The sequence below is a fragment of the Marmota flaviventris genome, chromosome 2 (assembly GCF_047511675.1).
Source record: "Marmota flaviventris isolate mMarFla1 chromosome 2, mMarFla1.hap1, whole genome shotgun sequence".
In the NCBI taxonomy this organism is placed as follows: domain Eukaryota; kingdom Metazoa; phylum Chordata; class Mammalia; order Rodentia; family Sciuridae; genus Marmota; species Marmota flaviventris.
In genome coordinates this window covers 82594707-82621348 of record NC_092499.1, presented here as the reverse complement: position 1 = coordinate 82621348, position 26642 = coordinate 82594707, and the positions used below count along the sequence as shown (strand labels likewise).

Sequence of the window (26642 nt, the reverse complement as noted above, 5' to 3'; positions counted from 1 at the left end):
AAATAACCCAAGAGGAAAAGGTATAAATTTTTTACAACTTATTGAAATAAAAAGTGATACTGCTAATTAGAAAGTAAATTTATACTGCAAAAGTTCTAAGAATCAATGATGTGCTGTGCCATCAATATTATAAGTTTGATTTTTCTGTTCTTAGACTCCGGAAGGCTTTCCTACTGCTGCACTTCTTTCCCCTGGGAATTCATTCTCTGTTATTATTTGTCCTCCCATAATAAGCTCTATTGAGACAGGTGATTGGATAATACCCATCTCTCTATTCTGTTGTGGATCACAGCACACAGTTGGTTCAAAATAATTGTAAAATGAATATAATAGATGGTAACCAGAATTTTAGGGCTGGGGCTGTAGCTCAGCAGCAGAGTACTTGCCTAGCATGCGCAAGGCACTGGGTTCAATCCTCAGCACCACATTAAAAAAAAAAAAAAAAAGCATTCAGTCCATCTACAACTACAAAAAAGGGAAAAAAAAATTTTTTAAATGAGTACAATAGATGGTAACCAGAATTTTAAAAATGATTAAACTCTATTCTGATAAAAAATGATTAAACTCAACTCATATATCCATTCTATGGAGCTAATTATAATAATAAAAACTACAGCTACATAAGAAACAGTTTCCACCTCACATAAAAGGGAATATGAAATGGCAAGACTTGGAAGCTGAGAATTTTTTTTTAAGTTGTTGATGGACCTTTATTTTATCATTTTTATGTGATGCTGAGAATTGAACCCATTGTTTCACATATGCCAGGCAAGTACTCTACCACTGAGCCACAACCCCAGCCTGGAAGCTGAGAATTTTTAAAGGTTTCAGCTACACAAAAAACCATAGTGCGTGCTACTGTAAGGGTAACAAACCACTTCTTTTTAAATGGAAAATTAATTTCAAGCCTCAGATAATAAAAGATAGAAAAAATGTTAGGAAAAAGAAACAACAACGGGCTGAGGATGTGGCTCAAGTGGTAGCGCGCTCACCTGGCATGCGTGCGGCCCGGGTTCGATCCTCAGCACCACATACAAACAATGATGTTGTGTCCGCCAAAAACTAAAATAAATAAATATCAAAAATTCTCTCTCTCTCCCTCCTCTCTCTATAAAAAAAAAATGACTATAATCCATTAGAGTCTTATAAAAAAAAAAAAACAAGTGAAAAAAATGACAGAAGATAATCTGATCTCTGGATTAAGACTTATTTTAATATCATAATGCATAGTACTTCATATAATTTATTAATGTCATTTTCTATAGGACACTGTAATTAATTCAGTGACATCAATATTGACCTCATACAGACAAAGGATGAAAGTTGGGTTTTCTTGTGTACCAAATACAAAACACCTGTTAAAAAGTTAACATATACAACAGTTGTAAGAGATCAACTTTCAGGATGACTCAAGTGTACAGTAGTTGCTTCACATGGTTTTCCCTCAAGACTTGGATGCCACCCAGTGTTGCTATGTTTGTGCAAATGCCTGCTGTGAACGACCTGACTACCTCCTTTTGCCAGCCCCACTTTTGCCTGTTTTACTGCTGCCACTGCTAGATTTGCCAGATGACTTTGAAGAGAAGAGTCTTGTCATGAACTCAGATACATCAGGCAATTCATGGTTGGAATTCAGCATATTCATTGACTGCTCCATTTCCTGCAAGGAAGAAAAGCACAAGGTATGAAAAGGGCACTGGGAGCTGGGTATGGTGGCACACACCTATAATCCAAGCTACTGGGGAGGCAGAGGCAGGAGGATCTCAAGTTTGAAGCCAGCTTTGGCAACTTAGCGAGACCCTGTGTCAAATAAAAAATAAAAAGTGTTGGGGACATAGCTCAGTAGTGGAGAGCCCTGGGTTCCATCTCCAGTAGGGATGGAGGGAAAGGTGAGCACTAGGATCTTTCAAGTTATTTGATTCTAACACTTCCTATTAAGGAAGCAGGAAAGGAATAGAACAAGTAAAAAGTAATATTTTTGAGCAACAATGTAATGTTATACTCAAAAGTATTTTATCAGACTGGGAGTGGAGCCCAGAAGTTCAGCAGTTGTCCTGGGTTTGATCCCCAGCTCAAAAAAAAAAAAAAAAAATTAAAGTCCTTTAAACATAATATTAGTAACCATGTTCCATGTTCTATATCTCCTTTACTCCAGTAAACATTACAATCCGTGGCAAATGTCAAATAAATATTTGCCCAGGGTTTGATTCAGTTTGTTTTAATAAAGGACTTTTTTTCTGACAATGGATATATTTGATCATATTTCTTTCTTATTTTGTTTTCTGATTAATATTTTTTGTTTTTGTTTTTATTTTTGTTTATTTGATTTTGGGGTACTGGAGGTTGAACCCAGAGGCAATTTACCGCTGAGCTATATCCCCAACACTTTCTATTTTTTATTTTGAAGACAGGGTCTCAATAAGTTAGGGCCTCACTAAGTTTCTGAGGCTCACCTCAAAATTATGATCCTTCTGCCTCAGCCCCCCGAGCCAATGGGATAACAGACATGTGCCACCATGCCTAGCTTCATATTGTTTGCTTTATTTTTATTTTTGTTTGGTTGTAGATGAACAGAGTGCCTTTTTATTTATGTATAGTTTTATGTGGTGCTGAGGATTGAATCCAGTGCCTCACATGTGCAAGGCAAACACTCTACCTCTGAGCCCTAGCCCTAGCCCTTCATATTGTTTTAATGCGTATTTTTAAGCTGATGTTTTCTTTAGATGCATACAACCAAAATATCAATCTTCAACTATATATCAAGGTATCGAGAATGTTTGGAAGATAAACTGCAGCAAAAGGTGCTTTTACAATTAAGGTCAGAAAAAAGAAAAATTGTAAACGTAAGTAAAGTATGTTAAAATGCCTTACAATAAAAAAATTAAATATATATGGTAATAGGTCTTGAGTTCCTATAAAAATATATCATCCATTCCATTTTTGAATCTGTTCAATTCTGAAACTCTTGGAGCAACCACTTTCTATAGTATCTACTATGTACAAAGAACTTTGTAAAAAGTGAACTTTTTTTATTTTTTATTTTTTTAGTTGTAGATGGACACAATACCTTTATTTATTTTTCTTTTATGTAGTGAAACCAGTGCCTCACATATGCTAGGCAAGCACTCTACCACTGAGGTATAACCCCGGCCCAATAAGGAGTGAAATTATAATCAAATGTGACTACTAGTGTTTCCTTCTACTGATGTCACAAACAGCTAATCAGCTCAACAGATACAAGGATTTGATAGGATATATTATCTTTTGCAGGATATGGCAAAGATGCCAAATTCAACAATAAAACATTTTTAAACATAAACTTTTTTTTTTTCATAAAAGTTTTTCTGCCAGTCCAGCTGGGAATACTTTACCTTTTATATAACCTAATCACCTACAACATTAGGAAATAGTTTTATGTCTATCTTATTTTTCCATTTAAAAAAGGGGAAAAAAAAAACACAAAATCTCCTGATGGCTAGAGAATATTTTATAAATTCATTCTATTTCTTACATTTAACTGAACTAGCTGACAATAAAGATGGGCTTGTTGACAATAAAGATGGGCTTTAATTCATTTTTGTATCCCCATATCCAGAACCTAATTCAATAATGAATAAGGTTATCGATACATTGTTTTTATTTTTGTTTGTTTGTTTACTAAAAACAATAGAGAATCTTGGTACTCAAAAGGTATTTGAGTCATTGTTAGATGCAAAAATGGAACTATTTAAAGAAACAATGAATATTTTATATGGAATCCAATATTTGAAGAAATGAAGTGGTAACATTAAATTTGAAGCATCCTCATTAGCAAACTCTTTCCTCTTTGCAGAACCAGCAAGATTTTGTATCACGGAGTTTAAAAGCCACTATTCTACTTATCCCCCCTTGGTCTACGTGAGTTTTGTTTGTCTGAACACAAGAACTGAGTATGTGCTCTGAAGACAGTTTTATTAAGTAAAGATAGATTAAAAGAGCAATAATTTTACAAAATATTTGGATTAGGTATACCAGGATTATTGTGCATTCCAACTACTAACAGGTAAGGCACATAAAGCAGCTAAGACTAAGTAGATTATTTTAGCTATGCTAAAAGATATGCTATGCTTTTACCAGGCAAAACCAATGGAATTTATATTGTCCAGTGAAAACAACTAACTAAATACCAAGAACTGTGTTTACACAAAATCACCTTACCCGTCTCATGTCAGGATCACTTGTGTTGACCACTTTGGGCAGAAGCACAAATATCAATAATGGAAGAACCATCATCATAACCTGTAGAAGGAAAAAAAATTAGAAATTCCCTTTCCTCCATTTTACAGTTTGTGAAACAAAAACTGAATTTAACAATGAATGATAAAATTTAAAGATTCAAATATAGAACTTGCAGCAATCACATTCTAGTGAACTAATTCTGATGACAACAATGTGCTACCTGTCTGAATGTTGTAGAGTTTGATATGATTAAATAATTTTATCTATGTGTTTGGACTTCATTGACATCTGACTTCTTTCTTGTTCCACCTGTCTATGTTTGTGCAGAGCTTACAGTATTATCTAATAAAAATAGTTTGCAAATGGAACTATCTATTGATTTTCTTCAACCTGCAATCTGGCATTAGGATTAGAAATCTCAATGCCCCATTGGGCTGCTCTTCCCAGATAACTCTGTGGTTCTTGGAGAAAACATTGTATTAATCCCTCTCATTAATATACATCCTCTAGAGCCTGCAATACAGTACTGGACAACTACTTGAGCAGATCAGTTTTGAAAAATATCCTAGAATTCTCTAGCATTGAATATGTCTATAGAATTTCAGTAATAAGAATAAGCAAAATGAATAAGCTTTGGAGACTTACTGCTGATTCCTCCCATTCAATCTATACTTCTGCCTCTTTGTCTTTGATAACAGATTCTAGGTACTGATTTATTCCTCTCCAAAGAGGTATAATCCCCAATTAGTCCCCTTTGTGATATGAATAGGTATTAGTAAGAAATATGATTAAAACATATATAATTCTCAGATAATAATTCAATTTTCAAAAACAATTTTTTAAAAGGGTAAAATTTATTTCAAAAGCAAGTATTCTGAACTGTTGGATATGGCACATGCCTATAATTCTAGCTCCTTGGGAGGCTAAGGTGGAAGGAGCACAAGTTCAAGACCAGTCTTGGCAAAGACCCTGTTTCAAAATAAAACAACAAAAAGGGATGGGGATTTATTTCAGTAGTAAAGCAACTCTGGGCTATTACTCCCAATACTATACCCACTAAAAGAATGTATTCTTTTAGTGTTTTACTGTTAGTGTCAGTTTCATGACCAACTACTTAAATTACCAGAGAATAACTTCTTTGTTTACCACACGTACAAAAAGGAGAAAGAACACCTTACTTGTGCCAACAACAGGGACTGGTTAATAAATGATGATTATGTTTATCAATGGACTAATATGCAAGTAGTAGGATGGATGGGATATCTCCATATATGGCTGCATACTCTTTCTATATTTAAATTTTACTTTTTTTAAATCAATATTTTTATTGATTTTTTTAAAAAATAAATGACAGCAGAATGCATTATTTCATCATAAATATTTTTCCAATTCCTGTTGTATACTTCAATGTCAAATCTATAGAGCCATTCTTACTATATTCTTTTCATTATCTATTCCTAAAGCCACTGTTTTCCTGAAATCCACAAATTACTCCTAATAATCCTTTCATCCAACAATCTAACCTCAATTTTCCATCTCACAAGAGTTTGAGTTTTCAGCTGCCTAGAAATAAATTAGGGATTAGTAAAATGTTTTATTTTAGCTTGATACATACCATTGGATTCATCAGAAAGTCTGTCCAGCCCCAAGATTCCCTTTTAATAAAGTAAGAAGGTGGACCTGAAGATTTCATTTGGAGAGGATAGGGCAGTCTGACCACTTCTGATGTTTTGATATAATTCACATATCTTGCTCTGGTAAAGAAACATGAGAAAAGCAGCGGTAATTCTATGAAAACCATGGTTAATTAAAAGATCTGCTTACAATATGTTAGCAATAACTCTTCCAAAACATCCTGGCATCTAAACTTTTGATCCTGAAAATCTGATCAATGTAGTTTTATCTGCATATCTAAAATATTGGGTAAAGCTTGGAGAAAGAACACTACGCTTGGAATCTTCTAATTGCAACTGTCACTACCTATGTGGTTAGGCAAGTTCCTTAACTTTTGTTTATATCAAAAGTTCCTTTAGAAACCTTCTAGTTCTAAAGCCCTTTGATTATATTTGTAGTGAATTTATTTTATTATAAACAAAAAATTACTGAATGTTATTTATTTTATTTTTTGATGATCTAAGATGTATATTATTGATACACCCAAATTTTAAAGCCACTCTGTAACAAAAACTTGATTCAAGAGAGTCCTACTTGGGCTGGGGTTGTAGCTCAGTGATAGAGTGCCTGCCTAGCACATGTGAGGCACTGGATTTGATCTCCAGAACCACATAAAAATAAATAATTAATTAATTAAAGGTATTGTGTCTACCTACAACTAAAAAAACTATCAAATTGGGCTGGGGATGTGGCTCAAGTGGTAGCGCGCTCTTCTGGCATGCGAGCGGCCCGGGTTCGATCCTCAGCACCACATACAAACAAAGCTGTTGTGTCCGCCGAAAACTAAAAAAAAATAAATTAAAAAAAAAACAAAACTATCAAATTATTTTTAAATTTATTTATTCTAATTTGATATACATAACAGCAGAATGCATTTCAATTTATAGTATACAAATAAAGCACAATTATCATGTCTCTGGTTGTACACAAAGTAGAGTCACACCATTTGTGTCTTCATACATGTACTCAGAGTATTGATGTCCATCTCATGCCACATCTTTCCTACTACCCCCATGCCCATTCTCTTCACCTCCCTCCCCCTTGCCCTATCTAAAGTTCCTCCTTCCTCCCATGCTCCCCACCTGACCCCTATTATGGGTCAGCATCTACATATCAAGAGGAAAACATTCAGCCTTTGGTTTTGGGGGATTGGCTTACTTAGCATAATTTCTCCAACTCCATCAATTTACCTGCAAATGCTCTAATTTTATTCTCTTTTAATGCTGAGTAATATACCACAGTTTCTTTATCCATTCATCTATTGAAAGGCATCTAGGTTGTTTCCACAGTTCCACAATATTGTGAGTTGTGCTGCTATAAACATTGATGTGGCTGGGTCACCATAGTATGCTAGGTCCTCTGGGAATAAACCAAGGAGTGGAATGGCTGGGTCAAACGATGGTTCCATTCCAAGTTTTCCAAGGAATCTCCATACTGCTTTCCAGATTGGTTGCACCAATTTGCAATTCCACCAGCAATGTATGAGTGTGCCTTTTCACCCACATTCTCACTAACAATTATTGTTGTTGGTATTCTTATAGCTGCCATTCTTACTGAAGTGAAATGAAATCTTTTTTTAAAAAAAATATTTATTTTGCTGAGAAAAAACTTTTCAGTTTAAGTAAGTCCCATTTGTTGATTCTTGTTATTAACTCTTGTGCTATGGGTGTCCTATTAAGGAATTTGGAGCCCGACCCCACAATATGTAGATGGGAGCCAACTTTTTCTTCCATCAGACGCAGAGTCTCTGATTTGATATCTAGCTCCTTGATCCACTTTGAGTTAACTTTTGTGCATGGCGAGAGGAGGGGATTCAGTTTCATTTTGTTGCATATGGATTTCCAGTTTTCCCAACACCATTTGTTGAAGATGCTATCCTTCCTCCATTGCATGCTTTTAGCTCCTATATCAAATATAAGATAGTTGTAGCTTTGTGGATTAGTCTCTGTGTCCTCTATTCTGTACCATTGGTCCACCCGCCTGTTTTGGTACCAGTACCATGCTGTTTTTGTTACTATTGCTCTGTAATATAGTTTGAAATCTGGTATCGCTATACCACCTGATTCACACTTCCTGCTTAGAATTGCTTTTGCTATTCTTGGTCTTTTATTTTTCCATATGAATTTCATGATTGCTTTATCTATTTCTACAAGAAATGCAGTTGGGATTTTGACTGGCATTGCATTAAACCTATAGAGAACTTTTGGTAATATCGCCATTTTGATGATGTTAGTTCTGCCTATCCATGAACAGGGTATATTTTTCCATCTTCTAAGATTTTCTTCTACTTCTCTTTTTAGGGTTCTGTAGTTTTCATTGTATAAATCTTTCACCTCTTTTGTTAGGTTGATTTCCAAGTATTTTATTTTTTTTTTTGAGGATATTGTGAATGGAGTGTTTTTCCTCATTTCCGTTTCAGAAGTTTTGTCGCTGATATACAGAAATGCCTTTGATTTATGCGTGTTGATTTTATATCCCGCCACTTTGCTGAATTCATTTATTAGTTCTAGTAGTTTTTTTGTAGACCCTTTTGGGTCTTCTAGGTATAGAATCATGTCATCCGCAAATAGTGATAATTTAAGTTCTTCTTTTCCTATTTTTATGCCTTTAATTTCTTCCGTCTGTCTAATTGCTCTGGTCAGTGTTTCGAGAACTATGTTGAACAGAAGTGGTGATAGAGGGCATCCCTGTCTTGTTCCAGATTTTAGAGGGAATGCCTTCAATTTTTCTCCATTGAGAATGATGCTAGCCTGAGGCTTAGCATAGATAGCTTTTACAATGTCAATAAGAGAGGTAAATAGGGAGCCTACATCATGGGAACAAATTTTTACTCCTCACACTTCAGATAGAGCCCTAATATCCAGAGTATACAAAGAACTCAAAAAATTAGACAATAAGATAACAAATAACCCAATCAACAAATGGGCCAAGGACCTGAACAGACACTTCTCCGAGGAAGACATACAATCAATCAATAAGTACATGAAAAAATGCTCACCATCTCTAGCAGTCAGAGAAATGCAAATCAAAACCACCCTAAGATACCATCTCACTCCAGTAAGATTGGCAGCCATTATGAAGTCAAACAACAACAAGTGCTGGCGAGGATGTGGGGAAAAGGGTACTCTTGTACATTGCTGGTGGGACTGCAAACTGGTGCGGCCAATTTGGAAAGCAGTATGGAGATTCCTGGGAAAGCTGGGAATGGAACCACCATTTGACCCAGCTATTGCCCTTCTCGGACTATTCCCTGAAGACCTTAAAAGAGCGTACTACAGGGATACTGCCACATCGATGTTCATAGCAGCACAATTCACAATTGCTAGACTGTGGAACCAACCCCGATGCCCTTCAATAGATGAATGGATAAAAAAAATGTGGCATTTATACACCATGCAGTATTACGCAGCACTAAAAAATGACAAAATCATGGAATTTGCAGGGAAATGGATGGCACTAGAGCAGATTATGCTTAGTGAAGCTAGCCAATCCCTAAAAAACAAATACCAAATGTCTTCTTTGATATAATGAGAGCAACTAAGAACAGAGCAGGGAGGAAGAGCAGGAAGAAAAGATTAACATTAAACAGATACATGAGGCGGGAGGCAAAGGGAGAGAAAAGGGAAATTGCATGGTAATGGAGGGAGACCCTCATTGTTATATAAAATTACATATAAGAGGTTGTGAGGGGAATGGGAAAATAAACAAGGAGAGAAATGAATTACAGTAGATGGTGTAGAGAGAGAAGATGGGAGGGGAGGGGAGGGGGGATAGTAGAGGATAGGAAAGGTAGCAGAATACAACAGTTACTAATAGGGCATTATGTAAAAATGTGGATGTGTAACCGATGTGATTCTGCAATCTGTATTTGGGGTAAAATTGGGAGTTCATAACCAACTTGAATCTAATGTATGAAATATGATATGTCAAGAGCTTTGTAATGTTTTGAACAACCAATAAAAAAAAATTATTTTTAGTTGTACACAATACCTTGATTTTGTTTATTTATTTTTATGTGATGCTGAGGATCGAACCCAGGGCCTGGCACGTGCTGGGCGAGCACTCTACCGTCGAGCCACAACCCCAGCCCGAGATAAAATCCTAAGAGTAGTTTTGATTTGCATGTCTCTAATTGCTAGAGATTTTGAACATTTTTTCATGTTTGTTGATTGATTATATATCATCTTCTAAGAAGTGTCTGTTCATTTCCTTGGCCCAATTTATTAATTGGGTTATTTGTTATTTGTTAAGTTTTTTGAGTTCTTTATATATCCTAGAGATCAGTGCTGTATTTGATGTGGTAAAATTTGCTCCCATTTTGTAGACTCTCTTTTCACCTCACTGATTGTTTCTTTTACTGAGAAGAAGCTTTTCAGTGAATCCATCCCATTAATTGATTCTCGGTTTTATTTAAATTATTTAAAAATAAAAAAGAAAGCCCTACAACAAGGTGGGTGTGGCGGTGCATGCCTGTAATTCCAGTGACTCAGGAGTCTGAGGCAGGAGAATTTAAAGTTCAAGACCAGTCTCAGTAAATTAGTGAGACCTTGTCTCAAAATAAAAAATAAAAAGGGCTGGGGATGTGGCTCAGTGGTAAAGTGCCCCTGTATTCAATTCCCAATACCAAAAAAAGAAAGAAAGCCCTACAAGAATGCATTGGTAAACATCTCATTTTCAACTAAGACGCACTAAGGAGATCAAAACCCAGGTGTCACTAAATTGCTGAGGCTGGCTTTGAACTTGTGATGCTTCTGACTCAGCCTCCTGAGCTGCTGGGATTACAGGTATGTACCACCGTGCCTGGTCAGGTATATCATTTCTTTCAGCAGTAAATCTTTATTTCTTTAAGCACTTCCACTACACATTAAATTATTTTATAGTATATATTCAATAATTCTACCATCTTAAATTTGGAGGTGAGATTCATTTGCTGATTTAATGTAGACCATTTTCCTGGGTACTCTGTAAGGTGAGTAGAATTTATCCACTTAAGTAAATAGATATTAGGACATCTCCCTCCAGAGAGATTACACATTTGTCTGTGTTAGTATTCCAGGGATTATAAGCAAGGACCATTTTGTTAGCTTCTCATCTTAGAAGTGCCTAGATTTTGCAAGAAGTAATAAATTCATACCTTGAATTTTAATGAGAGTAGAATTGCTACTATCGGTTTTCAGGGGAGACTTTTATCCAAATAGCAAAATCAGATTGGGAATCTGTCCTTTTGGGTTTTAATTTAAAGGTTAAAAGGGAAACCAAAACTTAGATCTAATTCTGACCCCAGGCAAACTCAAGACTTGCCTCCTACTTATACACTGCTAATAAAATCTAAGCTTTTTAGCTAGAGAACATCATCAAAAACCTCAAATGGGAAAGTGGTTTATAGTTTATCCCCTAGGGATTTTCCTTCCTTTGGGGGAAGCTATGCATTTAAAAGGAAAAATTTGCTTGGTACAGTGGCACATGCCTATCTATACTCCTAGCAATTCAGGAGGCTGAGGCAGAAGGACTGCAAATTTCAGGCCAGCCTAGGCAATTTAGCAAAAGCCTATCTCAAAATTAAAAATTTTAAAAAGGGCCAGGAGGATAGGAAGTGCTTGTCATATTTTGTCCAGTATTTCTAAGATTTTTTCATTCAGCTAAAATGTCACAAAAGGAAGTTTCATATATATTTGATGCTAATTTACTATGCATGTTTATAAAACACTGATCAAAATATTATGCCCTTATATGAATATGAATCCTACTTTGTTCACTACTCTGTCCCACCCCTAATTATTAAAATGATAAGGGCCTCATTTTTTTTCCCCCTGAAGTCTCAGATTGAAAATCTGAGATCATGCACCGTCATACCTTGCCTGCCACTCATCAAGCTCCTGAGGAACATATTCGGTTGGATACTAGTCAGCTGTGAATTTTTCACTCTCCAAAACACACACTGACAAAATCCCTGATTGTCAGCTGCTCCACCATCCCACACACGACTTAATGTGCTGGGGGGAAGGGGCCTCATTTATTATTACTTTTTTTTTTTTTAATTTATGCTTCAGGAATCCAATGCTCAGAAATGTATCTGAGATTATGAATCGTGCAACCAGTTCTTAAATGTTCAAAAAGTAGTTCTTAAATGCTCTTTATCCATTGTTAAAAGGAAAATAAGCATTGGCCCCCAGTTCAATCACTAACACTGCAAAAAAAATTAATTAAAACTTTATGTTTAGAACAATATTTTTCCTATTTACTAGAACTATTTCATTCATAAATTTAAAGAGAGCAAAAGGACAAATAAAAACATGTTACAGTTCTTAGTAAGCAAGAATCTCCCCTTATTTAACAATTTTCATTACTTCCAATATTGTATTTTTCATATTAAAAAATTTAAATAAGCATACATAATGTATACTGCAATCTACATACTTCTTATCTCTAACTGTGCCATTTTAAAATATATAAAAAAGTCATAAGTCCCTTAAGATTGAGATTTAAGCCAGGCACAGTGTCCCATGCCTGTAATTCCAGTGTCTAGGGAGGCTTAAGCAGGAGGATTGCAAATCCAAGGCCAGCCTCAGCAATTTAGTGAGACCCTATCTCAAAATAAAAAATAAAAAAGGCTGGGGATGTAGCTCAGTGGTAAAGTGCCCCTGGGCTTAATCCCCACTACCAAAAATAAAAAAATAAATGAGATTGAACATAATAGAACTTTACCTACATATATATTTAAAAATCCTTATGTTTCTAAAATGATATATGAGAAAGTCAATACCCAAGGAGATTAATATACTTTGAAATAATCCATGTATTCTATCAAAAAAATATTTATAGCCAGACACAGTAGTGCACGCCTGTAATCCCAGCAACTCAGGAGGCTAAGACAGGAGGATCATGAGTTCAAAGCCATCCTCAGTAATTTAGCAAGACCCTATCTCAAAATAAAATATAAAAAGGACTGGGGATGTGGCTCAGTGGTTAAGTGCCCCTGAGTTAAATCCTTGGTACCAAGAAAAAGAAAAAGAAAAATTTATATTTATAAGGTATTACGTTCCACTGAAGCTTTGCCTCTGCTCTAAATAGCCAAAAACAAGAACTATGATCAGAACTTAAGCAAAGTAGAATATCTTTAGCTAAAACCTTAACTTCAAAAATAGAAGGAAAGGGCTGGGGATGTGGCTCAAGCGGTAACGTGCTCGCCTGGCATGCATTAGGCGCTGGGTTCAATCCTTAGCATCACATAAAAAATAAAATAATATAAAGATGTTGTGTCCATCAAAAACTGAAAAATAAATATTAAAAAAATTCTCTCTCTCTCTTTAAAGAAAATAGGAGGAAAAAAGTAATTTGTTTCTAAAAAATGTATTTATTAGTAGCCCCATAGGATTGGCTTTAATGATAATATTAAGAATTTATTTTATTTATAATTATCTGTTTACTATATACACTAGAGAAATAGAGGAAAAAAACATTACTTATCCCTCAAGAGGAGCTGATTATAAAAATTATGGCAAATCCATCAACAAATACATAGGTAATATAAAGGATGAAGCAGTTCCATATATGACTCATTCTATTTTAATTATTGCAAATTTACATATTACATCTTAAAATCTGGCAATATCAAAGAAAGAAGACAGAATTTTAGAAGTAAACATGACTCAAACATAATATGGCACTTAATGAACATATTTCTAGTATGTCAGCTCAATTTTCAATCTCTACAAATTAGGCTAAAATATGCTTGGCATTCAAAAAAGGTCAGCAATAAGCTGTAGTTTATAGCTGTAAACCCCAAAATGGTTTTTGCCTTTTGCCTGTGGCAACATAGAGTAATGTTGTGATAGCACAAACAAACAAGAGACATTTTCACTTAAAACTGCTTCATCTACTGACTGGTTAGATTAGACCAAAAAGGATGTTATTGCCATGAGACAGTAAAAAAAAAAAAAATTAAAAATGTAAAATAAGTGTTTTATTATGAAAGGCAAATCTGAAGATTGTGGACAACCTCACAACTGTCCTAACTTCAAATGGGTTTTGCTATTCCTTACCCACAGCCTCAAGTAGACCAAACGTTTTTTTAAATTTCAACTCAATTTCAAGCACATATTCATTTACTCAGAATTCTGAAATTCTTTCCTATTCTGCCAGCCTCAAACATTGTGCTTTCATCTTTTATTTTTATCATGATCCTCACTTTGAGAAAAACTCCACAATGTAATCTATTTTTTTCACAAGTACTAAATTTCCATGGCGCACTAAATATTCCAGAAAAGTGGAGATGCAGAAATTCAAGATCAAGTGTTTCTAAAATATTCCAGTTGAAAATAGTATTTCTAATTTAGAAAACTTAAATTAGAAATAAAAAAGTTAAATCCAACTTTCAAAACCCCATTTCAATAACTAACACAGTGCTTTTGCTCCTATAGTAAGTAATGCTAACTTTTCTCTATATAATCATATTAGAGCTTTAAAATAAACTTTAAGCCAAAGAAGGAAGAATTTCAACTTCATGATTTTATCAATGTTCAGATGAAAACATTTTAAGTGTTTTAAGGAATTAGTGTAGCTTCAATAGGAAACTTTTCACCCTTATATTCTGAAATGAATATACAATGAGGTATACAGTAGCCTAAACTTTGGTAAAAATTAAATCAGGTGCCCTCACCTCATTTTTCCTTTTGAAGTGATATCAACTCGGACAGGGTCAAATTTATAAGCTGGAGAAATAACTTCCACTACATAAGATCCAGAAGGTATATCATGAACCACAAAACTCCCATCTGTCCTGAAAAAAAAAAAATTATATTTAGTCACTTTGGCTTAGTTTTTTCTTACGTTTTAAATCATGTTTATTCTAAAAACAATGCCTCCAAAATGACATTAAACAAAAAGCTGAAAATAAAAGAGTGGCAAGAACTGTCCCCCACTTCATCTTCCATAATTAACACTGAACAGGTTCTGAAAATACCTGAAACCACTCCAGAAGAGCAGAGAACACTGACATAGAAAATACTTATTTTCTTTCTGTGGATAAAGTTAACAGGAGCACAGTTCTAAATACAAGTATACATTACATTATTATTACATAAGGGTCCCAATTTTTCCAGTCCCCCAACAAACTCTTAGTGTTAAAAACAACATTCTGTTTCAGTTTTAACTTGTATTTTCTGGATTTTCCCTTTTTTTAATAAATGATAAAAAATACTTAAGAATTATGTGTTTCACTTATTACAGACAGTCCCATTTACTTTAGTTCTTTTTTCGGTATGCATATATTTAAAATGTTTATGTAGTTAAAACATCCCATCTTTTCCTTACTTTTACAAACTTACTAGATTTATAAAACCATTCTATCAAGAGCTAGGTTAAAATTAATCTGTTTGGAAAACAAAAAACTACTCCAAGGAAAAAAGAAGTTTCTGTTTCAGGAAAACAAGTAGTTCAAAAAGGATCATAATAATATATTAAAATAATGCCTCATTTTTAAAATACTTAGGCTTTTTCATAGTCAAAGCAATAACTGATCGTGATCACATTCATGTATTCACTAAAAAGATGAAAAAGTGTTCCTTGTTACCTCAAAGTACACACTAAACCAAAACAGAATAAACATAAAAACATCAAGTTAGTTTATTCTTGAGATGGACATCTTCCATTTGCCCTCCGATCCATCTCTACCTAGTATAGATCCCCCACAGCTTTCTCATTGAGAGTTCACCTGACTGGCTTTATTCAGGAACACAGCTCCTCCAAATCAGCCCTTTCTTCAAGTTTACAGTAACCTGTATTCACACTCCTCCTTCAGGCTTAGAGGTGGTAATAGTCTTGAGGTTGTAAGTTCTAGAATACTGCACCACCTGGTTGTTTCCCTATAACATGACTACACTATTTAATGCTTATTAAACCCTCTAAATTATTTTTTTTTCTGAGTTAATCTAAATCTCAGTGTGTCTTCTGTTTCTTGTTTTGGTTTTTGGTACAGGGGATTGAACCCAGGTTCACCGAGCCACATCCCCATCCTGTTTTGTATTTTGAGACAAGATCTCACTAAATTGCTTAGGACCTTGCTAAATTACAGGGGCTGGCTTTGACTTGCAATTCTCCTGCCTCAGCCTCCCAAACTGCTGGGATTACAGGTGTATGCCATGGCGCCCAACTTATCTTCTTTTTATTGATGGGACCCTGACTGAACCAATTTCAAACCATCTTTCTGGGTTAAAAAAAAAAAAACTCAACAACTGATGACTGCACGAAACAAATATTATCAGAAGTAATTTCCTAAAGAAAAAGCAAATATGTATTTTATCTAAGATAAATATTTTTAATAAAAAAAAACTTAAAACTTGGCTTTTAAAATGTACTTTATAGTGTACAGGCTTTGCTGGATCCTGATTTAAAAGAAGAATTCCATAAAAGCATTTTTGAGATAACCAGGGAAACACAGAAATGAACTGGGCATTAGATGATACCAAGGCATTATTATTTATTTTTTGAATTGATAATGGTTTTTGTTTAAGTCCTTACCTTTTAGAAAAACATAATAATGCATTTACAAGTAAAATTATATTATGCTTAGAACCATACAAAAATACTCAAGAATGAGATATAGGTGGCTGGGGTGTGGCTCAGCGGTAAAGCACTTGCCTCCCACGTGCGAGGTACTGGGTTCAATCCTCAGCACCACATAAAAGTAAAAAAACAAAATAAAGATGCTGCGCCATGTACAACTAAAAAATATATTTTTTTAAAAAATGAGATACAGAGAACATATGAAATAAAACAGTAGACTGTGATGAGTATCCAAGAATTCACAGGCTATTTTGTTTATTTTGTAAATGTCTGAAAATTTCTATCATAAAAAGTTCAAAAAAAGTGTAGCACATAACCTTAATATATTAAAACTAACACCTGAAAATTGCCTAAATGTCCAAAATCAGAGGACTTGTTAAATAAATTATGGCTTATCTACTTACTGATGATAGTTAAGAAATGGTCTGAGTAATCTTAAGCTCCAACTTTCCGTATCACCGTTAGCTAAGTCCTAAACCACTTCCAAAAAAAAAAAAAAAAAACCAAACACAGAAGCCAAAATTGTGTGCTAGTTTTTCACAACAGTCACAAGACAAATTACCTACCCTTTTACAACAAGATTTTCACCATAAATTCTTCCTATTAATTCTTAATCATCCTTTCTACATGCAAATGTTTAAAAAATGAAATAGTTTCAAAAACTTCACAAATATTAAGTGAAAAGGGCAAGTTATAAAGCCTTATGTTTTATCATTGTAAATAACTCATATGATTCTAAAAAAATGAGAAAAGATACAATATTAAGAGTTGTTATCTGTTTGAAACTTTCAAGCAGAAACTTTCTTGTTTACATTTTCTTCAACATGTTATTAATATTATTTAAAAAATAAAAATAAATGCTTTTCAAAAGAACTGTGTGCTGCAGAAGAGAAGTCAAATTGTCAATTAAGGCTAATTTCCCAAAGCGTAACCATTAAACCATCATAAATTGTGGTAAAGTCTAAAGAATGCCCTAGTGCCAGATTGTTAACACCAGATAGCATTAACTTACTGGTTGTAAATTTGTTGTCATTTACTAATCTGAGTTTGAATTTCTCAAAAGGGCACCTGGCTGATATAAACAAATCTGCAAATGAAATTTAAATGTTCACATTTAAGGTTTCTGGTTTTCAGATACCACTGCTAGTCCACAAACCCAGCAGAGAACCACTTCCTTTCCTAACTATTTTCTTTCAGTTCACAATTTCATTTTCCAAACAAACAAGTAGTGATGGAAAAATTTAAAAAGTCATACTTGGGCTAGGGATGTAGCTTGGTGGTAGAGCACTTTCTTACTATGTCTGATGCCCTAAATTTGAACCCCAGTACCACAAACAAACAAAAGTACACTTGTGCCTGGACATCTGAAAAGCAGGCTTCCGCCAAAGGAGAGTGCTAACAAACTCATCCCTTTTAATATAGACAGAAATCACATTTCTATTAATAGCTAGAAGGGACAGGAATGTGTAAGCATTTTTGAGAAACCCTAATATCACTTAAATGACAGTCGTGATACTGAAATCCCTCGACAAACTCAAGTGTAAAAAAAACAATAATCCCAATGCCGGGCCAATAAAAAAAAAAAAAAAAAAGTGTGGTTTGATTAGGGACTTCAGGGCCCATTAATTTTAGAAGCAGTGACATTACTCTCCCACTCTGTCATCACAGGAAGCCCTTTGGGCTTTGAGAATTCCCACTTGTTTAGTATCTTTCTACACAAACAAGCTATCAAAAGGCTGAAATGAATGCAAAAAAGCGACCAGGTTTCAGGGAAACCAAATGAGATGCAAATGAAAGAATCCAGCAAGAGGGTTCACCTGTTCCCAGGGCCCAAGAGCGATCGGACCCAAACCGGGCCAAAATGGGATTGAAAATAAGTGGTTCCACTGCTTTGGCCTTGGGGCGAGGGCCTGCCGTCCTTATTTCTGGGGTACACGGAAAGGAAAGAGGAAGGGGAAAGCGTCTGACAGCCTCCCAAGGTCTCCTGGCATAGAGCGATAGTGGAACCTGCCACTTCACTCTGCGACAGCGACGCTGTCCCGCCCTGACACTAAGCTCTCCAAGCGGGATACCCCTCCGGCGTCCCTCCCGACTGCTTTCCTGCTGCCCTCAGGATGCTCACTTAAGGAAGCCGACGTGCTCTTCTCCGTCTACTAGCACTCGAGCCGCCGAGATCCAGTCCTGAGGCTTCACCCCTGGAACAACCGCACGCCCCTCAATCTTGAAACGATCGCCTAGGCCGACCCCGCTCCCTCCCGACCCCTCGGCCGCAGCCCCGGGCACCTCCGAGCTCTGGGCATCCCCTGAGAGCAACAGCAGCAGGATGGAAAAGAAGCCGCACGGAGCGACCGCCATGACAGCTGCTCTCCGCAGTCAGGACGACAGCCCGGAAGCCTTCCCCACCCCCCAACCGCCGTCGCCGCAGCCACCGGCCCGATGTCGTCATCATTGCGCGCCGGACCCGGGACCCAACTGAGGGGCTCAAGCCTAGGAAGGACGGTTGATCGACCAGCGAGGCCGAAGGGTTGACCCAGGCTCCGTCGGCTCCGGGCTGGGGGCCGGTGTGCGGGGTGTGTGTCAGGTGCCCTTAGAAGGGACCGCCCACAGAGGCGACGGTGGTGAAGTCTGTGATGCTCTGGCTGCCACAGAAGCTTCTCGGGAGTAAAGGAGGATGAGACCAAGAGGGGTAGCGATCTAAATAAGACTCCAGTGTCGTGCAAAACAGTTCCAAAGAGAGCTTTAAAAAAAAAAAGAAAAGAAAAGAAAATTCAAGAACTCCCCAAGATGTATGACATGAAAAGGTGCTCGTTTGTTGGTGTGTGATGGAAGAAGATACCATCTCCGCTTAGAAAGTAGCTGGAAAAAGACAAAGTGTTAACCAAGGGTTGCCTCTGGAGAAAAGCAGCTGGCATTATCACACTGCTGTCATTCCAAACTCTACAAAAGTAGAAGGATTTTATTTGGGGGTCTTAGGAATTGTAGTTTGGGAAGTACGGGTTTAGATAACCCCGAATCACTCTTCCAAAGAAGGCTCTGGGAGCTTAAACTGGCAAGCATATACAAAGCAGGGAAGATTCCTTTGTAGGGAACTTTTATTGATATTGAGAAAAACAATAACAACAACAACAACAAAAACCCCACAGGTGTGGTATGACAGGAGCTAGCCAACAGAAATAATATGTGTAATTTACATTAGAAATGTCCATAAAACCAGAGTCATCTGGCTTCTCCATGTGCATCTTAAGTTTCTGGACACAATACAATTATCTGTTCTAGTTGCCTGCAATCAGGTGAAGATGACCAAAGTTCACACTCATAGGCAGCAGTTTGAATCCTTCCTAAATCCTGCTTACTGATGGCCTCCTGGCTCCATTTTGAAAAGCTCTTTCAATGTGGTTTTCATCATAATTTTTCCTTTTATTTTCACAGCAGTCATCCTATTGTGAATGATTTGCTGAGCCTAACAAAGTTCAGAACATGGCAGAGGGTATGGTGGAGGAAAGCAGCTCAGTTCATGGTACCAGGGAAGCAGGATTGGGGGAAGGATCCAGGGAGAAGACACACCTTGCCAGGGCATGCCCTCAGTGACCTATCCTACCTTTCAGTAGTCCATCCAGCCATCAATGGATCAATCTACTGATTAGGTCAGAGCCCTGATGATCTAATTACTTCCCAAAGCCTCACCTCTGAACATATGAGACTTTGGAGGACATTCCAGAACCAGACAATAACAAGGACTATTATGTGCACTATAATTATTACCAGTAAAATAACATCAGAATTGCTAGATCAAAAAGTTATTGCTGTGGCTTGGGAGGCTGAGGCAGGCAGATTGTGAGTTCAAAGCTAGCCTCAGCAAAAGAGAAGCACTAAGCGACTTAGTGAGACCCTGTCTCTAAAAATAAATAAATACAAAATAGGCCGAAGATGTGGTTTAGTGGTTGAGTGCCTCTGAGTTCAATCTCCAGTACCCCCCACCAAAAAAGTTATTACTTTGGCCAGGCACAGTAGCACCCATCTGTAATCCCTGTGGCTCAGGAGGATCACAAGTTCAAAGCCAGCCTCAACAATTTATTGAGGCCTTAGGCAACTTCTCAACCCCTGTCTCAAAATAAAACATACAAAGGGCTGGGGATGTGGTTAAATGTCCCCTGAGTTCAATTGCTGTCGCAATGGGCAAAAGGTGTGACTTATGCAGTTGAGGGGGAAAAATAAAAAAATGTCCACAAGCTTCTGCCCTTTTCAATGCTTTATTCACTCAGATCACTCAATATAATTTCACTCTATAGGTTCTTAATCAAGAAAACGACAATCCTTAATGCTAGGGACTGCAATAGACATAGTCAATTCACAGCAAACAATTCCATATTAATTCACAGCAAATAATTCTAGATTAATTAATTTTAAGCACTGCAAACACACTTAATCATGACAAGCTAATGACAGACATTCCCTCTGCATGCTAAGTTCAAGTGTCAGATCAAAAGTCTCAAAGCCTTAGGCTTTAAGTCCAGTAGATGCACACTCAGAGTGGTGATAAGGTTGGAACCAAGGCAGGCTTCTCCTGGAGTGGAGCTGACGTCTACTGAGGAGGCGGTCCTAGGGAGAAGTTGTGGCTCTCACCGGGGTCAAGATGTGGCTGTAGAGTTTGAGAGCAGTGAGGAAGATGCAGATGATCAGCAAAGGATGACAACTGATGGGATGTCAGACCAGGTCCTCATCAGGCTCTCCAGCTTGTGTGTATCAGTATTGGCTGGCTGAATATCTGTTCATTTGCTCTATTATTTATACAGTGACATCATTTACCCTGGGGTTAAAACATCTGGTCTGTTGGTCCCCACCCTGATCTTTTCGTCTTTCTCTCTCATCAGGCGAGGACAGCCTGCCAGAGGCTTCACTCTGAGTTTATCAGGGTGGGGGGAAGTGACTTGTGTCTGAGGGCTATATTGAAGGACTCCTTTAGGTGTGCCTGGTGAGACTGAAGGTTTCAAACTGGAGTTATTAAAATGGAGTTGCTTAGGCTCAGGCCTAAGGCCATCCTCATAATCCCCTGTGCCAAAAAAAAAAAAAAAAAAAGTTTGTGTCTTGTAATTTGACTACATATTGTCAGATCTGCTTCCAAGAAATTGTTCCAATTCTCATTCTCATCAGCAATATATATGTCTTGTTCTTCCATATTCTCACGAAAAACAGTGTGCAATAGAATGTAATCTTTGCCAAGTAGATGGGTTAAAAATGATAGCTGTGTACAGTAGCACATGCCTGTTATTCCAGCGGGAGAATCACAAGGAGAATCACAGACTCAGTTACTTAATAAGATCCTCTGCAATTTAGCAAGACCTTGTCTTGAAATATAAAAAGGGCTAAGGATGTAGCTCGGTGATAAAAGTGCCCCTGGATTTAACCTCCAGTACTAAAAAAAAAAAAAAAAAAAAAGATCCTACTGGGGTCCTAGCTCAGTGGTAGAGTTCTTGCCCAGCTTGTGTGAGGCACTGGGTTAGATTCTCAGCACCACATATAAATAAATAAAAATAAAGGTCCAATGACAACTAAAAAAATTTTTTTAAAGATCCATTTTAATATGTATTTTTCTTATTATAAATGAGGTGGAATGTTATATCAAGTATGTAGGAGCCGTTTTAGTTACTTTTCTAGGACTCACTTGTTTTGTTGTTGTTCATTTTGTATTGGATTTTTTTTTTTTCCTTATTGGTTGTGTTAAAGTTTGGATCTGAAATTTCTCCCAATGGATCACGTGTTAAAGACTTGGTCCCCAGTGAAGCAATGGTCAGAACTGGGGTCTTTGGAAGGTGTTTGGATTTGAGGGCTTTAAATGCATCAAGGGATTAATTCATTGATGTATTCATAATTGAACAGGCTATTGAGAGTTTGTGGAAACTTTAGGAAGTGAGGCCTAATTGGAGGTAGGTCACTAAAGGCATCATAACTTTAAAGGTATATCTTGCCCCCACCTCCACCCTCCCTCTCAATCTCTTTATTTTCTCCTGCCTACCATGTGGTGCACGGCTTTGTCCACTACTCTTGACTCCATGATGTTCTGCCATATCACATGCCCAGAAACAATATAGCCAAGTGACTACGAACTGAAATTTCTGAAACTGGGTCACAAAAAATCTTTCCTCCTTTAAGTGTTTTTCTCAATGGTTTTGTTTGTTTGTTTGTTTTGTCACAGCAACAGAAAGCTGATTAACACAATTATCTGCTTCCAGATAATTGGAACAGTTTGGAGGAATTCTTGAACATTAGGGAAATGATGTCTTTGTAATACAAGTTGTAAATATGTTTTTCCTTGTTCTTTGCATTTTGAATTCTGCTCTACTTTTCCATCCCCCATTTTCTAATAAAGGCATAAAATTATTAAAAATAAATATAAGCTGGGAAAAAGAGGGCTGTCTTCATTGGCATGGCCCAGAATGAAAAGTGAGCAGTTGAAGGTATATATATATTTTTTTATATGAGACAGGCTTTAAATACCCCTTGAGATAATGCATCTATTATGGACTGAATTGTGCTCCTCCAAAATTCATATGTTAAAGCCCTAATATTCCCCTACTCTGTTTGGATATGAGGTCTTTTTTTTGCATAAATCAGTAAATATATTTATTTAATTCTTACATACTTATAAAAACATCAACAAATACTCTAACCATTTATATTAAAACCTGCATAAAATCAATAGCATTCAAGTAAGGAAAGCCAAAAGGCCAAAGAAAGAATGGTCTAAAGTAGAAAGTGTGGTGAAAATTGATGAAACCCTCCTGTATAAATCTAAATTGTGAAGTTTGAAGATATCTTTATAATTTGTGACATGAGATTCAGCAATGAAGGCCAATGTTATCAGGATATGATATAATTGATATGAGGTCTTTCTTAAATTTATTTATTCTTAAATTTATTTTATCTTATTTTTATTTATATATGACAGTGGAATGCATTATAATTCTTATTACACAGAGGCTATAGAGCACAATTTTTCATATCTCTCGTATACAAAGTATATTCACACCAATTCGTGTTTTCATACATGTACTTTGGATAATAATGATCATCACATTCTACCATCATTTCTAACCCCATGCCCCCACCCTTCCCCTCCAACCCCCTGCCCTATCTAGAGTTTGTCTATTCCTCCCATGCTCCCTCTCCCTATCCCACTATGAATCAACCTCCTTATATCAAAGAAAACATTCGGCATTTGTTTTTTGGAATTGGCTAATTTCACTTAGCATTATCTTCTTTAACTCCATCCATTTACCTGCAAATGCCATGATTTTATTCTCTTTTATTGCTTAGTAATATTCCATTGTATATATATGCCACATTTCTTTTATCCATTCATCTATTGAAGGGCATCTGGTTTGGTTCCACAGTTTAGCTATTGTAAATTATGCTGCTGTAAACATTGATGTGGCTTTGTCCCTGTAGTATGCTGTTTTTAAGTCCTTTGGGTATAGACCAAGGAGAGGGATAGCTGGGTCAAATGGTGGAGGATATGAGGTCTTTAAAGAGTGGTTAAGTGGTCATAATGATGAGACTCTTATCTAATAGAACTGGTTTCCTTATAAGATGTGCACGCCCAGAGAAAAGGCCATCTGCAAACCAAGTTGGAGGCCTGAGATAAAAACAACCCTGCCAATACCTTCATCTAGGACTTCTAGCCTTCAGAAGTATGAGAAAATAAATCTGTTGTTTGAGCAACCCAATCTGTGATATTTTGTTATGACGGTCCTAGCAAACGAATATAGCATCTTTGACCTCCTTTCCTCCACTTTCATCTACAGAAGTTCTATAGATGAGGTTCTCCCTCCTGATTTTTATCCATCCTCAGCAACACAGTGAATTAAATCCAAGTTGTATTACAGGATTTGTAGGAAGCAACTAAAAGGAACAAAGCCATGTGTTCAGACAAGAATATTTTTCAACAAAAACAAATGCTTCAAATGCCAGGTTTAAAATACAAGACTGTGTACATTGTGTTCATTCCCCAGGATATGTTGAGCTAAAACTGGAGACAGCTTCAGTCTTGTTTCAGACCCAGCCAGGGCAGGAGTAAGTGTTCTTGGAACCACAGTAGAAAGATCATAATGTGCTACAACCCTCCCCATCATTACCACTATCTAAAGTAGGAAATAAAATTTAGCTTTTCTAATGTGATTCAAGAATTTGCAAATATTTTGAAATAAAAATGACTTCACCCCAAATTTTCTGATTTTTATTTCATATATTTCTTGGTGACCCTTCTTTGTTGTTATCTTAGACACATGTTCAGTTTGTAATAAGTAATCAACGTTGGTCTTGATACTCCAGGCAGGAGCCAGGAAGTATACTTTTTAATAATTTTTTGTACTTGTAGTTGGACACAATAGCTGTATTTATTTAATGGTGCTGAGGATCAAACCCAGTGCTTCACACATGCCAGGCAGATGCTTTACCTCTGACCCATAACCCCAGCCCCAGGAAATATATATGTGTGTATATATATATATATATATATATATATATATATATATATATATATATTTTTTTTTTTTTTTTTTTTTTTTGGTGGGACAAAAGGTAAAAGAGGACCAGTGAACACCAACTGTACTGTTTGTGTCTCCATATCTTCTTTACTTTCTTCCCTTGTCTGTGTCCATCATACCCATGTGCCCAATGCTTTGAACTCTTCAAATGTCATGTTTTTACTTCTTTGGGTATTAGATGAAGGAGAATGTTTTCAGATAGTGTAAAATTCTGTTTTCTCTGCTGTTTTCCAAGTAGACTACATAAATTACACAGGTGTTCAATTCCAACTTATACAAGAGGTATTCTATAATGCCTTGGGACTCAGGTCTTATAAAATAAGCTAATTTCAATGAAATATTTTAGAAAGATCTTGTGCTATACTTGCTGTGTTTGCCTATTCAGATCCATCCTCTACCCATTACCCTGCTTTGTGCCTTGGAAGGTTGGCTTTTGGAGGACTGCAAAAACTCACTTTCCCTCCCTTCTGGCTTCTAGTTGGGTTTAACAAAGGGACATTATCTATAGGACATCTCTTTGAATTCCCCTTAACATCACCCGTACTTCAAAGAAAGTTTAATGAAGAGCTAATTTACAAACACCCTTTTCAAGTGTTCCATACATTTCCTTCCAAGACCTGACCCATATAGATTTCAAGCAGAACTATTGACCTTGATTATTGTAAATAGTGTTTAAAATGAGTCCTTTTACTTTTTCCTCTTATTGGTGCCTGGCTCTTCACTACTTTACAACATGGCCACAAGGGGGTGAACAAGGCTAGGGACAGAAGCAAATCTAAAAACCCTGACTTAAGGAATTTTATAAATGTTGTATTATGCCAACAGAGTTTAACTCTGGGATTTAATATTTCTTCTCCTTTAAAAAGTGTTCTTGGTTGGGGATGTAGCTCAGTGGTACAGTGCCTGCCTAACAAACACAAGGCCCGGGGTTTAATTTCTGGTGTTGAAAAAGAGGGGGCGGGGGGAATGTTCTTTATATTTCTGATTTTTTGCAACATTTTTATAGTCAGGAAAATATAAAGCTAATTTTCAAAATAAAGAAAGAAGCTAAGATGGCTAAAATATAACATATAATAGAATTTACTTCCTACTCCTAAAATTTGAATCAGTCAAAAAACAAACTTCCACCCTCTATGGAGTTTTCATGATTACTAAAAGTGGCATCTGTGGGGATGGTTTTGGGCTTTCTCCTCTGTCTCAGGATTCTGTTTATCAACACCTTTTGGTGTCACAGTGCTTCCCAAACTAAATTTCACACATTAAATAGAAGAGAGTGTAGGTGATAAAGTATGACTACAAAGTAATAACAATCATGCCTTTAGCTACTTCCCTTTTATATTTTTTATTAGTTGCTCAAGACAATACAATGACCTTGACATACCATACATTTGATTCAAATGGGGTATGAATTCTCATTTTTCCACGTGTACACATTGCAGGATCACATTGGTTATACAGCCACCTATAGCTCGGCGGTTCCTTCCACACAGAATATACAACCTCTTTTATATTTTTTAAATATTTATTTATTTTTTAGTTGTAGTTGGACACAACACGTTTGTTTTTATTTATTTATTTTTATATGGTGCTGAGGATTGAACCCAGTGCCTCGCATGCGCTAGGCGAGTGTTCTACCACTGAGCC

The 26642-nt window shown here is 36.4% G+C and overlaps 1 protein-coding gene across 2 annotated transcripts; it reads right to left on the bottom strand.

The window, feature by feature from the left end:
* Positions 1 to 1193: 1193 nt before the first annotated feature.
* Emc7 (ER membrane protein complex subunit 7) lies at positions 1194 to 18916 on the bottom strand. 2 transcript variants are annotated; one of them, XM_071608066.1, is made up of 5 exons: positions 18739 to 18916; positions 14552 to 14666; positions 5834 to 5972; positions 4198 to 4278; positions 1194 to 1660 (listed from the first exon to the last, which is right to left on the bottom strand). In XM_071608066.1, exons 1-5 carry the CDS (start codon positions 18902 to 18904, stop codon positions 1508 to 1510), a joined length of 654 nt encoding a protein of 217 aa, XP_071464167.1. In that variant the 5' UTR covers positions 18905 to 18916; the 3' UTR covers positions 1194 to 1507. The 2 variants fall into 2 exon arrangements, with proteins under 2 accessions (XP_071464167.1, XP_027781567.1); XM_027925766.2 differs by having other exon boundaries at positions 14552 to 14671; positions 18578 to 18840.
* Between the last annotated feature and the right edge of the window lie 7726 nt (positions 18917 to 26642).